At 35.0% G+C, this 13,911-nt stretch overlaps 1 protein-coding gene and 1 pseudogene across 1 annotated transcript in view; one reads left to right on the forward strand and one right to left on the reverse strand.

Annotated features, from left to right (window-relative positions):
- Positions 1-692, reverse strand: part of LOC107559350 (UAP56-interacting factor-like) — a 4,418-nt gene extending 3,726 nt beyond the window's left edge. Inside the window, exons 1-2 of the mRNA XM_016243134.1 lie at positions 668-692; positions 111-232 (exon numbers count right to left, since the gene is read on the reverse strand). Of these exons, the coding sequence (XP_016098620.1) occupies positions 111-232; positions 668-692 (147 nt within the window). The remainder of the gene's footprint in view (positions 1-110; positions 233-667) is intronic.
- A 1,423-nt stretch (positions 693-2,115) lies between these two features.
- Positions 2,116-11,030, forward strand: LOC107559351 (deoxyribodipyrimidine photo-lyase-like; annotated as a pseudogene).
- The last annotated feature ends 2,881 nt before the right edge of the window (positions 11,031-13,911 follow it).

Consider the following 13,911-nt stretch of genomic DNA (forward strand, 5'->3'; position numbering starts at 1 on the left):
GCAAAGTGCGCCCTTGTTTTGTGCAGGCAAAAAAAGTTTTTTTTTGGGGGGGGGGGGGTGCTAACAACTTCTGTGCTTCACACATATGTGTGTGAACTCTAGCTTCTTACTTTGAGTCCTCTTCTGGAAAGAAAGGTGGCCTGCCGTGCTTCTCTCTGTGTTTGCTGAGCAGTCGGAGCATTCCTGTAGAGAACAGATGAACAACAAAAGGCAAACGTTTTCACAGAGACAACTTAAAAAAATAAAAACAAACGAATAAATAAAATAACAAGAAATTATGTCATCATGATGCCACCATTTATAATGTTACAAAAGATTTCTATTTCAAATAAATGCTGTTCTTTTTAACTTTCTCTTTATCAAAGAACCCTGAAAAAAATATCAGTCTCCACAAAAATATTAAGCTCTACAACTATTTTTAACATTGATAATAATAATAATAATAATAAGACATATTTGAGCAGCAAATCAGTATATTAGAATGATATCTGAAGGATCATGTGACACTGAAGACTGGAGTAATGATGCTGAAAATACAGCTTTGCATCACAGGAATAAATTACATTTTAATATATATTAAAACAACTATTTTAAATAGTAATATTTCAACATTACTCTTTTAATGTTTTCAAGGCTGCCTTTAATTTGAAATTTTAAACTGACTAACCTAAAACCTGAATTGTAGAGTACATAATTTAGAATTTTTGGCAAAATCATGCTTTCACTTGGACTTGAGCTGTGGCTTCTTTTGCACCACGTTTTTCATGTGTACTTTCATAAGGCACTGCACATAGCAACCACTCTCAATTTATCTTAATATTTTAAAAAGTTGTATATATATATATATATATATATATATATATATATTGCTTTGTTTACAGCGGAAACCAGGAAACGATTTACGCGCCACCTGCTGGCAGAGAGTGCATCTGCGTCTCGTTCAGCTCGTCTCTGTTGTTTCGGTTTCATGCAGATGTTTTCATTTATGGTTTCATAAAACTGAAGTGAAACCATTCTGTTTTTGCTTCAAATTTCAAAATTATACAATCTAATTTATATGATCCCTTTAAAGGAGGAAACATCAACTTTGATGGACTCTGCACAAAATGAATGTGACAAAAAGAAGAAAATGTCACATTCTGACCTCTTTTAGGTGGCATTCCTGCTCTTGGCCCAGTTTTCTTCCCTTGGGTGAAGCGACCTTTCACCGGAAGTCTGTGCTTTGACTTCTGGGCCTGGAGTTGATTCTGCTTCTTATTCAGCCGGATAATATCATCTATAAAATAAGAATGCAATAAATCTGATCCAATTAAACTACACTGGTCACCTCACACAAAGTGAGGTGTTGTTCAATTAAACACAAAAATAACATTAAGCACATTAAACAAAAAACAGTTCAGATAAATAAAACTCCTGAAATGTTCATTGAAAACACGTTAATTAGCATTCTGCTTAAATAAATAATATTCGGGAAATAAGTGATACTCAGGAAACGCAGTCAAGATATCACTTTAAACGCGTTTACCAATCAATAAAATGTGTGTGTGTATATATATATATATATATATGTGTGTGTGTGTGTGTGTGTGTGTGTAACGACACAAAGCGATTGCTGCAATGTTTACATCGACTCAAACTATGACAAATAGCATGTAAAATGTCAGAATGCTAATCAGCTAACGTTACACACATTCGGCTAGTTTTATCTGTGGCGTTACCTAAAGACATGTCAACCTTATCAAGTCCATCTGTACTTCCACCGCCAACCGATTTAAAACTCGATTTGCTCATTTTGCAGTTCGCGCTGTGTTAGAAATGAAGAAGCAAAGGTCTAACAACTCAAACGACAGCGATAACACAACTAGCCAGCTTTCGTTGAGCGCTCACAGCGTCTGCGCATGCGCTCATTTACGCACTTCGCGCTGAGGCTCTTGGGAAATGTAGTTTCAAGAAACGAATTTACTCAGATTTTGCACCAATCGTAAAATTTAGCAATACTTTCGACATATAACAATTACGTCCAGGTTGTTTTCTACGAGCTTGTACATCATATACAGCAGAAGGGCGCTACTCCGTGCCATCAGCGACCCAAACACACTTCTACATTACAGCAGTATGTCTGCAAACAAGCGCAACCTGAAGCGCCAGAGAGAGCCACCGGACAGCGCCGCTGGGAAACAGCCGAAGCTAGCCGGAGGAAGAGCGAGAGAGTCCGGCTGGCTGCTGAAGGAAGTGACCGAGCACCGCAGAGCACCGCAGAGCACCGCAGGGATGCGAGTTACACAAAAAGCGACTCCAAACACCCAGAAAATCAAACAGGGCTCTGATGGGGTCCTCTACTGCAGTGCTTCTCAACCAGGGGTCCGTGGACCCCTAGTGGTCCTTGACGTAAGGCCAGGGGGTCCATATAAAGTATGAATTTTTGCATAAATTGTATATTTTGACATGACATGTTCCCATGAAAGAAAAATCCAATATAGCTGATGATATGGCCAAATACTGGACAAGTCAGCTAACTTGAATTATACTTGACTGCATTTGGTCCTCACAAAGACACAAATGATACGAGTCCATTTTGTTCTGGGGGTCCTTGAGGATGGTTCTGAATTGGACTGGGGTCCGGTACGCCAAAAGGTTGAGATTCACTGCTCTACTGGATGTCCCGCGACCACAGAGTCCAAGGTAAAGTATATAGAGAAAGATGATGATGCATCCCCTTGCCAAAAAGTAGCATACTTCAAGTGTATTTTAAGTATACTTCATGTAGTAAGTATACAAATATCAGTGTACTAGTAGTATACTTGTAAGTGTACTATTTCAATACTCCTTGGGACTAAATTGGCCCACTTTCTAGTATATAAAAGTATACTTTTAAGTATAACAGTAGTAAGCTTTAAGTACACAACTAGTTTACATCAACATTTTTAGCTTGTATTGCAACTATACTAAAAGTGAACTTATAGGTATACTTACAACTAAAACTTAATAAAAAGCCTATATAGACATAATAAAAAACTCATAAAATGACAACATTACTACAACTGTAACTAAAACTAAAATAGATAACTACGGTAATACAAATCAAAGTACATTAGTTTATCAGTAATCCTAAAAAAAAGTTAGTTTTCTTTAAGTGAACTTTACATCATACTTTAAGTATACTACTATGTCCCTATTTAGGTATTAATTTGTATATATTTTGTTACATGAATATCTGAACATATAAACATCAAAAGAACAGGGTATCTGCTTGTAAACAAAAACATTTTATTCTAGCTTCATGCATTCTTTTTTTTAAACACTTGAATGTGGATAAGTTTCATAAATAAAAAATAAAGAAATAAACAACATTTTGAACAAAAAAGCTGAAAAAAGACTATGAATTGGATTCAGAACGATAATCAAAATGTAGATGGAGTCGATCAACACCCCAAAGCTTGACAGTCATTACCTATTCATGGGTCAACATTTTATTGCATAATGTTACACAGTTTTGATGCTGTTTTATGTCTGATTATCGTGTTAGAATACATGTGGAAGCATCTGTTGTTTCGGTTTCTTCTTCACTTGTGTTTTTTGGGAATTCTGTACAGAAGATGTGTACAAGCGCCCCCAACAGTATGAAAACACAGATTCTAGGAGCACAAGTATAGCTCAGATATATTTAGACTTTTTCTAAGTATAAGTCAAGTATACTTAAATGTCATTATAAGTATATTTCTGAGAAGTACATAAAGCCCATTGCTGAGAAGTACATAAAATGTAGACTAAAAGCATACTTTCCTATTTTTTTGTTTAAAATAAGTACACGAATAGCACACTTGAATAAACTTATTTTTCGTAAGGGTCAGCCAATGTGTTATTATAGGAAATAATTAGAAACATTTGCTTATATTCTCCTGGGACCCAGGCACAGACCCTACATGCCACAGTTTGTACAGAGCACATTCAGAGCTTTTTAGAGATATCAAATGTTTGGAGGTTTGATCATAAACGCTCCCTCTCCTTGGTCTTTAAATATGACTGATATTTGACAGAATTATCAAATTGAGCACTCTTAGGGAAATATGCTAAAGTTTTGAAATTATCATTTAAATCGGACTAATTTTCAAATTGTTTGTTGTAAATAAACATCTCAGAAAAACGTTATGGGGTTTCAAATTGGAATTTGTCTTTTTGTTACAAAGCAGGGCATCATTTTCATGCATGTCTTCTGTTGAGGACAGCAGGACAAACATCATGTTAATCAGGCATTTTGGGGAGACACAACAAGTAAATAGGGAAAGAAATTATAGATCAATATTCCTATGAAATATGATATAATCTTATGAAAATGTTGCCAAGTTATTACACCCATTATTACACTTCTTTTTCATTATGGTTTGTCCTAAGAACACATTAATATGCAAATTAGATGCAATGTATAAATACATTGTATAGAATGGGGATACCAATTTATGGACATTTTACGCACATATTCCATAAAGTAAAATAGTTTATCAAATCATTCTGTTATATCTTTCATAACATAGTTGAGAATCATCTTTGTACAAAGTTTGGCTAAAATAGCCTGAAACCTAAAAACTGTTTGGTGAATAAAAAACCCCAAAAACATTGTTTTTGCTTATGCATGCCTTTTCATTACCTTTTTATTTTTTTAATAACTTTGACCAATTTAATGTAATTCACAAAACGTTTTTTTTCTAGTTCTCATGAGGATATAGTTGTTATAAAACAAAACTGTAAAATTACTTTAAAAAAAAACTTTTTTATGAATATTTATATATATAATTAAAGTGTCATTAATGTAAAATACTAAATCAACTATTCTACATAAAAATAAATTTTTACAGTTTAGTTGAATGGTTGAATAACTTCAGACAAAGCAGAAACACAGTACAAGAGATTCATCTGAAAGGTACATTTATTCCTTGACATATACAGGCATATAAATAATATTTGAATTGAACACTATGAATTCAAATTGAATGATTTCAATTAATCATCTTATGGGTTTTGATAGGTTTAAAAGTGAAGATGTCTGAAATCTAATTCATGGAAATACTGAATAATAACCCTTTTAATTACAATAAGTATTGAATTAAAAAATAATAACACTAGAACACCTTACTGCGCTTTTTGATCAATTTAATGCATCCTTGCTGAATACAAGTATTAATTTCTTTAAAAAAAAAGTCTTGCTGACCACAGACTTTTGAATGATAGTGTGCATTGGTGCTGTTTGTGTTGCAGATACAAGACAGTACTTTTTTTGTTGCAGATAACAGACAGTACGCCTTTATGCTAAAAAGACTGCGAGAAGTGGCAAAGGTACAGAAATATTACATCTCGACTTAAATTAGAGACATCATTGTGTCCGTCATGGAGTGTTTGATGTGTCTCCTGCACACAAACAAACCAGCTTTTGCTAATTATTAGTTAGACTGAGCTACAGAATTAGACCAACCAGTGATTTTGATTGGCTGGGGCTGCACTGCAGGGACATTTAATGTGTGATATTTTAATAAAATGTCTCTTGTTACAGGAATGCAAAAGCTTGGATATTCAGTTCCATCTGCTGTCAGGAGAACCTGGACAGAATCTGGCAAGCTTATAAGAAGTGGACGTTTGGAGCAGTTGTCACTGACTTAAACCCTCTCAGAATCCCTCTCCAGTGGATTGAGACTGTTAAGAAACACCTTCCGGCTGACGTCCCCTTCATTCAGGTGTGTTAGTCATTATTTGTCTGTGCACTTGCTCAGTTCTTCTTGCATGTCATTTCATCACTATTGCTAATTTCTGACAGTGTGTATTGATTTGTAACCGTGTTACATTTTCCTGCCGCTCTGAATCAAGGTTGATGCACATAACGTGGTGCCTTGCTGGGAAGCGTCTGAGAAGCTGGAATATGGAGCCAGGACTATACGGGGCAAAATCACTAAACTTCTGCCAGAATTCCTCACAGAGATTCCTCTTGTGGACACTCACCCACACTCCGCTTCTCGTGCAGCAGAGGTTTGATCAAGGATTTTACAGTAGTTGTTTTTTTCCCATTATTTATATGGATATCCGATTTTTTCCAACCTGAAACATGCCCCACATTTATTGTGTAAATCCGATGAAAAATGGCTGCGTTTTCAAATATATTTAAAATGCATGTATTTAATACATTTAACAGGCTTTCCGCGGGTCTTAAAAAAGTCTTAAATTTAGTTGTATCAAATTTAAGACCTTAAAAAGACTTAAATTGTACAAGAAAGTCTTAATTAGGATTTCAAGAGGTCTTAAATTTGGGGACGGAAAGACCAGAATTGCGATATGGCTGAATGTGACGATTAAACGTCAAAAGGCTATGATTTCATGAAATAAACACAAGCACTGTAGGTTCAAAGTCCGGTGCTGCTGCTTTGTGTACAGCATTATCGGGGAAACAGTTATATTTCTACCAAACGCTCCACCTGCTGGCAGAGAATGAATGAGCATTTTCAATAAAACTGATGTTTTGTTCAGAGTTCAGACCAATGCAAAAATCGACCCATGTTTTTACCCTGCAAACACGCAGAGCTTTAAATGTGAACTGGTGGATGGATAAGAAGACAATGCATTATAAAAATCGAAACAGAATAGGAGTGTGCGATATGTATGGTCTGCGATAATATCGTAATTGTTGTTTTAACGATGTGCAATTTGATATTGTCAAGTATATCGCGAAAAGCAAACAAAACACCTACAGAATGCACACATACTACATTAGATGATGAAGTCTAGCAGGTTAGACTAGTGCGCGTGCGCATTTATATTGCGTTCTTTCCCTGCATGAATCAGTCTATTAAAATGCATTTAGAATGATCACATAATTCAAGATATGGGGCAGAAAATGTATATATTTATATCCTTTCATATAGTTAATATCATACGAAAAGTGCCGTTTTTTTTCTCCAGAAGTCAGATTTTATACAACAGTTCAATAAACAAGAAGTTAATATTAAGAGACTTTACGTTTTAGACACCATATTGCCTGTTTTTGCTCTATTTCGCCAACAAAAATCATTCCAAACACAGCCACAGCGCTGTTTTGTGTCTCTGAGCAACATGACGGTGTTTCGTTCCTGAATGAATCACTCGTTTAAATGATTCGGTTCAGTCGCAATGACTCACTTAACAGTGACTTGCTGCCACCTACTGGCGGGTTTAATTTCACATTTAAGGTACCTTTTCATTTTTAAAATAATTTCAAACATCAGTTTTCAATGTTTTATGTTTAAAATATCAAAACATTATTTATGCATTTGTAATAGCAGGTTAAAGTATTTAATGCCCCTCAGAGCTGCATTAAACAGTGTGTAAATGCATCTAAATGACACTTCTAATGCAGCTTCTGTGTTTCCTCTGCATTGCAAAGATCAATTTTGTTGAAACTGGTTTAATTTGCTTGGTAACAGCCCAAATGCAAGAATTTGACTCAAAAGATGGTGCACACTTTTAGAAAGAAATGGCTTAAAGGTAAAAATGCCCCATAAAACTAGTTGGAAATTATTCATTTCTATCACCGCTGTGAACTGACCACACAGAATATGAAGAATTCATATTCAAAAAAATTCAGGAGTCAGCTGTCAGCACAATTAGAGATAATATATCAGCACAATAACACATTCAGCAAAATATTGTCTAATTATCGTTATCGATAAAATCTCTGTAAATTATCGAGATATCATTTTTTTTCAATATCGCACACCCCTAATTTATGTTATTTAATTGATATAATAATTGTTAATAATTATTTAAATTAATATAGTAATTAATTCTTTTGACTCATCCATTTTCTTAAAAATGGTTTAAAGGCTGAAATATAAAGTTTATAATTTTATAAAACTTTTTGTTTTTGTGAAAACTTGTATCTGAACTGTAAATTATGCTTTTTACAGCAATTTTACAGTTTAATATGGTACTATAGGCATTGCCCTACCCCGCTCATAGGGTATTAATTTTATTTGTGAAGGTCTTAAAAGGGTCTTAAATTTGAGCTTAAAAATGCTGCAGAAACCCTGATTTAAAATACAGAATAAAATAATAAAATGTAATAATAATAATATTTGTTATTTATTGTTAATAATTATTATAATTAATGAAATAGCTGTTTATAATAATTGTAGCAATAACAACAACAATAAAGATATATATTTAAAATATATATATTTGTAATATTTGTGACCCTGCAGCACAAAAGCAGTGTTAAGCCGCTGGGGTATATTTGTAGCAATAGCCAACAATACATTGTATATGGGTCAAAATTATAGATATTTCTTTTATGCCAAAAATCACTAGAATATTAAGTAAAGATCATGTTCCATGTAGATATTTTGTAAATTTCCTACCGTAAATATATCAAAACTTCAGTTTTGATTAGTAATATGCATTGCTAAGAACTTCATTTGGACAACTTTAAAGGTGATTTTCTCAATATTTAGATTTTTTTGCACCCTCAGATTCCAGATTTTCAAATAGTTGTATCTCGACCAAATATTGTCCGATCCTAACAAACCATACATCAATGGACAGCTTATTTATTCAGCTTTCAGATGGTGCATAAATCTGAATTTCCAAAAATTGACACTTACGACTGGTTTTGTGCTCCAGGGTCACATTTGTTATTATTATTATTTAATACTCTTTTTATCTGTTGTATAGTCATATTGAATGTGGGGGGAAAAACAGGTTTTTCTTCTTTTTTGTCCTTAGCTGATCACGACTTGCCTGTTGTAATCTATGAAGTACATTTGCTGTTTGTTGGCTTTTTATTATTATTATTGTTTGCATTCTCAAATGCATTATGACTTGAAACCCTGGATCTACATAATGGGGTGTTTTCCCATCTTCTTCATTTTGAAATCTTGAAGTCTTTCAGCCAGTAGATTGGGAGGAGGTGCTGTCGTCTCTTGAGGTGGACTGCTGTGTTGGAGAGGTGGACTGGGCTCAGCCTGGCTCCTGTGGTGGCATGGCCATGCTGGAGTCCTTCATTGAGCAACGACTGCGTCTCTTTGCCACTCACAGGAACAATCCCAACTGTGATGCCCTCAGCCATCTCTCCCCCTGGATCCACACCGGTCAGTTTGCACTCTGGCTTAGTTGGGTTTTTGTTGTTGTTGTTCATGCAATAAAAATCAATGGGGTTCAAAACATCATTGTTGTATTGACAAAAAAAAACTTTTGTGATCTACTAAAGAAAGAAAGTCCTGCAGGTTTAGAACAACATTACACCATCCATTTTCGTATAGATGTAGTTTAGAGGTCGTAATAGTTGATATGTTTTCTTTTGAAGGTCAGTTGTCTGCTCAGCGTGTCGTGAAGCAGGTCAAACGAGAAAAGAATGCCAGCGAGTCCGTGGCGTCTTTTATTGAGGAACTGGTGGTGCGCAGGGAGCTCGCTGACAGCTTCTGCTTCTACAACCACAACTATGACAACATTTCAGGTGAGCGCTGTGTCAGTCGCTTTAATCACACACAGGGTTTCTGCAGGTCTTAAAAAGGTCTTAAATTGCAGCAGAAGTCTTGCATTCATTACATTAAATATATGCACTGCAAAGAATAAATATCAGAAAACATATATCAGTACATAAATATGAATATCAGTATTTTTGTCTAGTTTTCTAGGTCAAATATCTAAACATCCTTAAATCGTAATGCATCCTTAAGTAATACATTTACTTGAGATGCAAATTGAAGATTATTAAAGCCTTGTTGTATGAGAAATTGAACAAAATGGAGTTTATGCTTGAAACAAGAACAGGTATCTGTCAAAAGGGTATGAAAACTTGTTTTCCCTTTGAATTAAGTTTTTTTTTTCTGACCCCATCAGCCGATTTGTTCATGTTTTAATTGTAAACACACTTCATTTTGATCGGTTTCTCAGAATACATGACTTATCTTCAGTCATTGCGCTTCTCAATGTATCTTGATTTAAGAATCTTTAGAAATTTGCACTGGAAAATGACAAAAATACAGACGAAGAACATCATGTTTTTGCAGTATGATCAGAAGATACAGTAAAAGTTATTTCCATCTTCTAGTTAAGCTGTTTTTGTTTTTAAAATTATTTAAAAATGTGTTGTAGCGTCAGCTGGTGTTAGAAGGGAAGATGCATGGGTTCCTGCGCATGTACTGGGCAAAGAAGATCCTGGAATGGACTGCATCCCCTGAAGAAGCCCTCTCTATTGCTATATATCTGAATGACCGTTTGTCTTTAGACGGCTGCGATCCCAACGGATACGTGGGTGAGAAACGTAATGTTTTGATTGCTCTAGCAGATCAAATACATTCTTACAATAAATTATTAAAGTAGTAGTATTTAGTAGGCTTTGTAGGTATATTATTAATTTGATTAATTATTATTTTTTTTTTTTTAAACTATACATATGTATGTCTATATATATATATATATATATATATATATATATAATTTTGGGGTCAAGAAATTAATACTTTTTTTTTTCAGCAAGGATGCATTGAATTAATCAAACCGGACAGTAAAGCAATGCATCACAGAAAAGTAATGCATCACAGTTTCCACAAAAAATATGAAGCAGCCCAATTTTTTTCAACATTGAAAATAATTTTAAATAACTGAAGACTGGAGTAATGATGCTGAAAATTCAGATCAGTCATTTTAAATTGTAATAATATTTCACATTATTACAGTTTTTACTGTATTTTTGATCAAATAAATGCAGCCCTGGTGAGGATAATAAACTTCATTCAAAAACATTAACAAAACATACTGACCTCTTACTGAACGTTTTTTTGTGCTTGATTAAATTAATAAATTTTTCTTTAATATACTTCACAGGCTGCATGTGGTCCGTCTGTGGCATCCATGACCAGGGCTGGGCAGAGAGGCCCATCTTTGGTAAAATTCGCTTTATGAATTATGCCGGCTGCAAACGGAAGTTTGATGTGGCACAGTTTGAGAGGAAGTACGCAGCTATAAAGGAGAACTCCAATAAAGATACCAAGAAACCTTCTTTCAACAACTGACATACATAACATTTCAGTGCTCAGCGTTTGTACTTGTTTTAGAGAGACTGTGTTTAAGGAGCCTTTTTCTGCCAGACATTTTTCTGTAGTAAGTGGAAGTTTATTAATAAATTTGGTCTGAAAAGTGGGTTGGGCTTTCTGGGATGGTACTCAAATGGTTCAGGTCATACTTAGAAGGGAGAGGTTATTATGTGAGTATAGGAGAGCATAAGACTAAGTGGACGTCTATACATGTGGAGTCCCACAAGGCTCAATTCTTGCACCGCTCCTGTTTAGCCTGTATATGCTCCCACTAAGTCAAATAATGAGAAAGAACCAAATTGCCTATCACAGCTATGCAGATGACACCCAGATTTACCTAGCCTTATCTCCAAATGACTACAGCCCCATTGACTCCCTCTGCCAATGCATTGAAGAAATTAACAGTTGGATGTGCCAGAACTTTCTTCAGTTAAACAAGGAGAAAACTGAAGTCATTGCATTTGGAAACAAAGATTAAGTTCTCAAGGTGAATGCATAATCATCTCAAAAACATTGCAAGAATTAGAGGTTTTGTTTCTAGTCAAGACTTGGAGAAACTTGTTCATGCCTTTATCACCAGCAGGGTGGACTATTGTAATGGTCTCCTCACCGGCCTTCCCAAGAAGACCATTAGACAGCTGCAGCTCATCCAGAACGCTGCTGCCAGAATTCTGACTAGAACCAGAAAATCTGAGCATATCACACCAGTCCTCAGGTCCTTACACTGGCTTCCAGTTATATTTAGGATTGATTTTAAAGTACTTTTACTCGTTTATAAATCACTCAATGGCATAGGACCTAAATACATTGCAAATACGTTCACTGATTATAAACCTAACAGACCACTCGATTGGTCGTCGCCAGCAGTTGGAATCAGCTTCCAGAAGAGATCAGATGTGCTAAAACATTAGTCACATTTAAATGCAGACTCAAGACTCATCTGTTTAGCTGAGCATTTATTGAATGAGCACTGTGCTACGTCCGAACTTATTGCACTGTATTTTATGTATAAACATTTTCTATTTTTAACCGTTTTAAATTCATTTTAAATCAATTTCTAAATCATTTAAAAAGTTTTTAAGTTCCCTGTTTTATTGTTGTGATTTTTTTAATGATTATTTTACTTCCTTTTATGTAAAGCACTTTGAATTACCATTGTGTATGAAATAAACTTGCCTTGCCTTGATGTTACAAAGTACTCTATGCTCATGCATTGCAGACTTCAAAAATGCAATGTGGGCTATAGACATTGTACAGTTGTATTCTGCAATTTTTTTATGTACAATGGTGGAAGAATCAATTAACAAAAATTAAAAAAAATTTGTTAAGAAAATTTCAATACACTGCCTTAAGATTATAAGCTCATACTGAGTGTTTAAAACAGTAGTTATAAACACAGATCTCACTAGAGGACCTCAGGATGACTTAATGATTGCAATTTATTTAAATTAAAATACTTAATTAAAATGCTAAAAAGTAATTTCTGTATAACAACAACTATCATTTTATCAAAGTTCTTGAAATTTCTAGAATCAAAAATAATTGTGGTGAACTCATTCAAAATATTGACATTCTCGGTTTTCGCTAATAAAAGGTTTGAAAACACGTAGCTTTGTGATAATCGCAACAGAGCACACCAGAGGAAATATAATAGCTTATATATGAGGGGCTTTTGTACTGTATATTGTGTCGGACAGTAGGGGGCTTTTAAGAACCACTGATCTAAAAGGTAAAGACCACCAAAAAAGGCAATAATGGTTTCAGGAAACAGGCCTACAATTGTATTAATTTCATTCAGAACATGACAACTGTCATTAAATCGAATACAAATATTTATATTCAGGGAATGCTTTTTTCTTAAAGGGGTCATCGGATGCAAAATTCACTTTTGTTGTTGTTTGAACATAAATGTGTGTTTAAAGTGAGTGTAAACATCCATCCTATAATAATAAAAATCCACCCAGTGTTTTTTTTTTTAATCCCTATTTTAAAATCCCCTTTCTCAAATCAGGCTGTTCTGAGATTCCTGTCAGAATGAGGTAGTTCTGCACAGGCCCCTCCCACGATAGTTGATTGACAAGGCCGTCTTACCTTAGACCTGCCCTGAGTGAGCTGCCATCAGTTGTCGACTCCGGTGCAGGGGAAGACAAGAATGTCTCCTATTAAGCGATTGAGGTCTTCTGTTGTTGGATGTAATAATGGACATAGCAGTCGTCATTTACTCCCGACATCTGAGCCTCTGAAGATGCAGAGGATTAATGTTACATTCGTTTTGAAGGGAATGCGCCGATCCCCGATCTGCCTAAATGCATCTATGTTCGCGCGAATCATTCGTGATCGAGCTTCATCTACAGAAGACGCGAGTATAAGGTTTTTTATGAATCTTTGCAAATGGCCTTTCCTAATGTGCTAGTTAGCCAGTTTCGCGGCTAAAGTAAACAAACAGTACTGCTGGTCAGTCGTCACCCCACAGAAGAGAGGGGCGGGTTGAGCAGAGCTCATTAGCATTTAAAGCAACATGGACTAGAACGACGTGCTGAAAACAGAGCTCATTTTGACAAGGTAAAATTGGTGTTTTTTACACTACCATTGAGAAATTTTAACCAAAGTATGTTATAGACTTTTCATTAAGACCCTAAAGAATCATATCAACTTATATCAAACGGGCATCTGATGACCCCTTTAAAGTAAAAGGCCAGAAGCTGGTAATCTGGGCTATTAAGTAGCAGTGATCTATAAAATAAAGAGATGTGAAGTTTCTCCAGAACTCTTGTTCCCTTGAGTAAGACACATCACCAGCATCTAATCATCTTTATTTCATCAGGAACGATGAAAACTCTAGTGTAACTGACAATAAATG

This window comes from Sinocyclocheilus grahami, unplaced genomic scaffold, assembly GCF_001515645.1.
Source record: "Sinocyclocheilus grahami isolate Dianchi unplaced genomic scaffold, SAMN03320097.WGS_v1.1 scaffold682.1, whole genome shotgun sequence".
NCBI classification, from domain to species: Eukaryota; Metazoa; Chordata; class Actinopteri; order Cypriniformes; family Cyprinidae; genus Sinocyclocheilus; species Sinocyclocheilus grahami.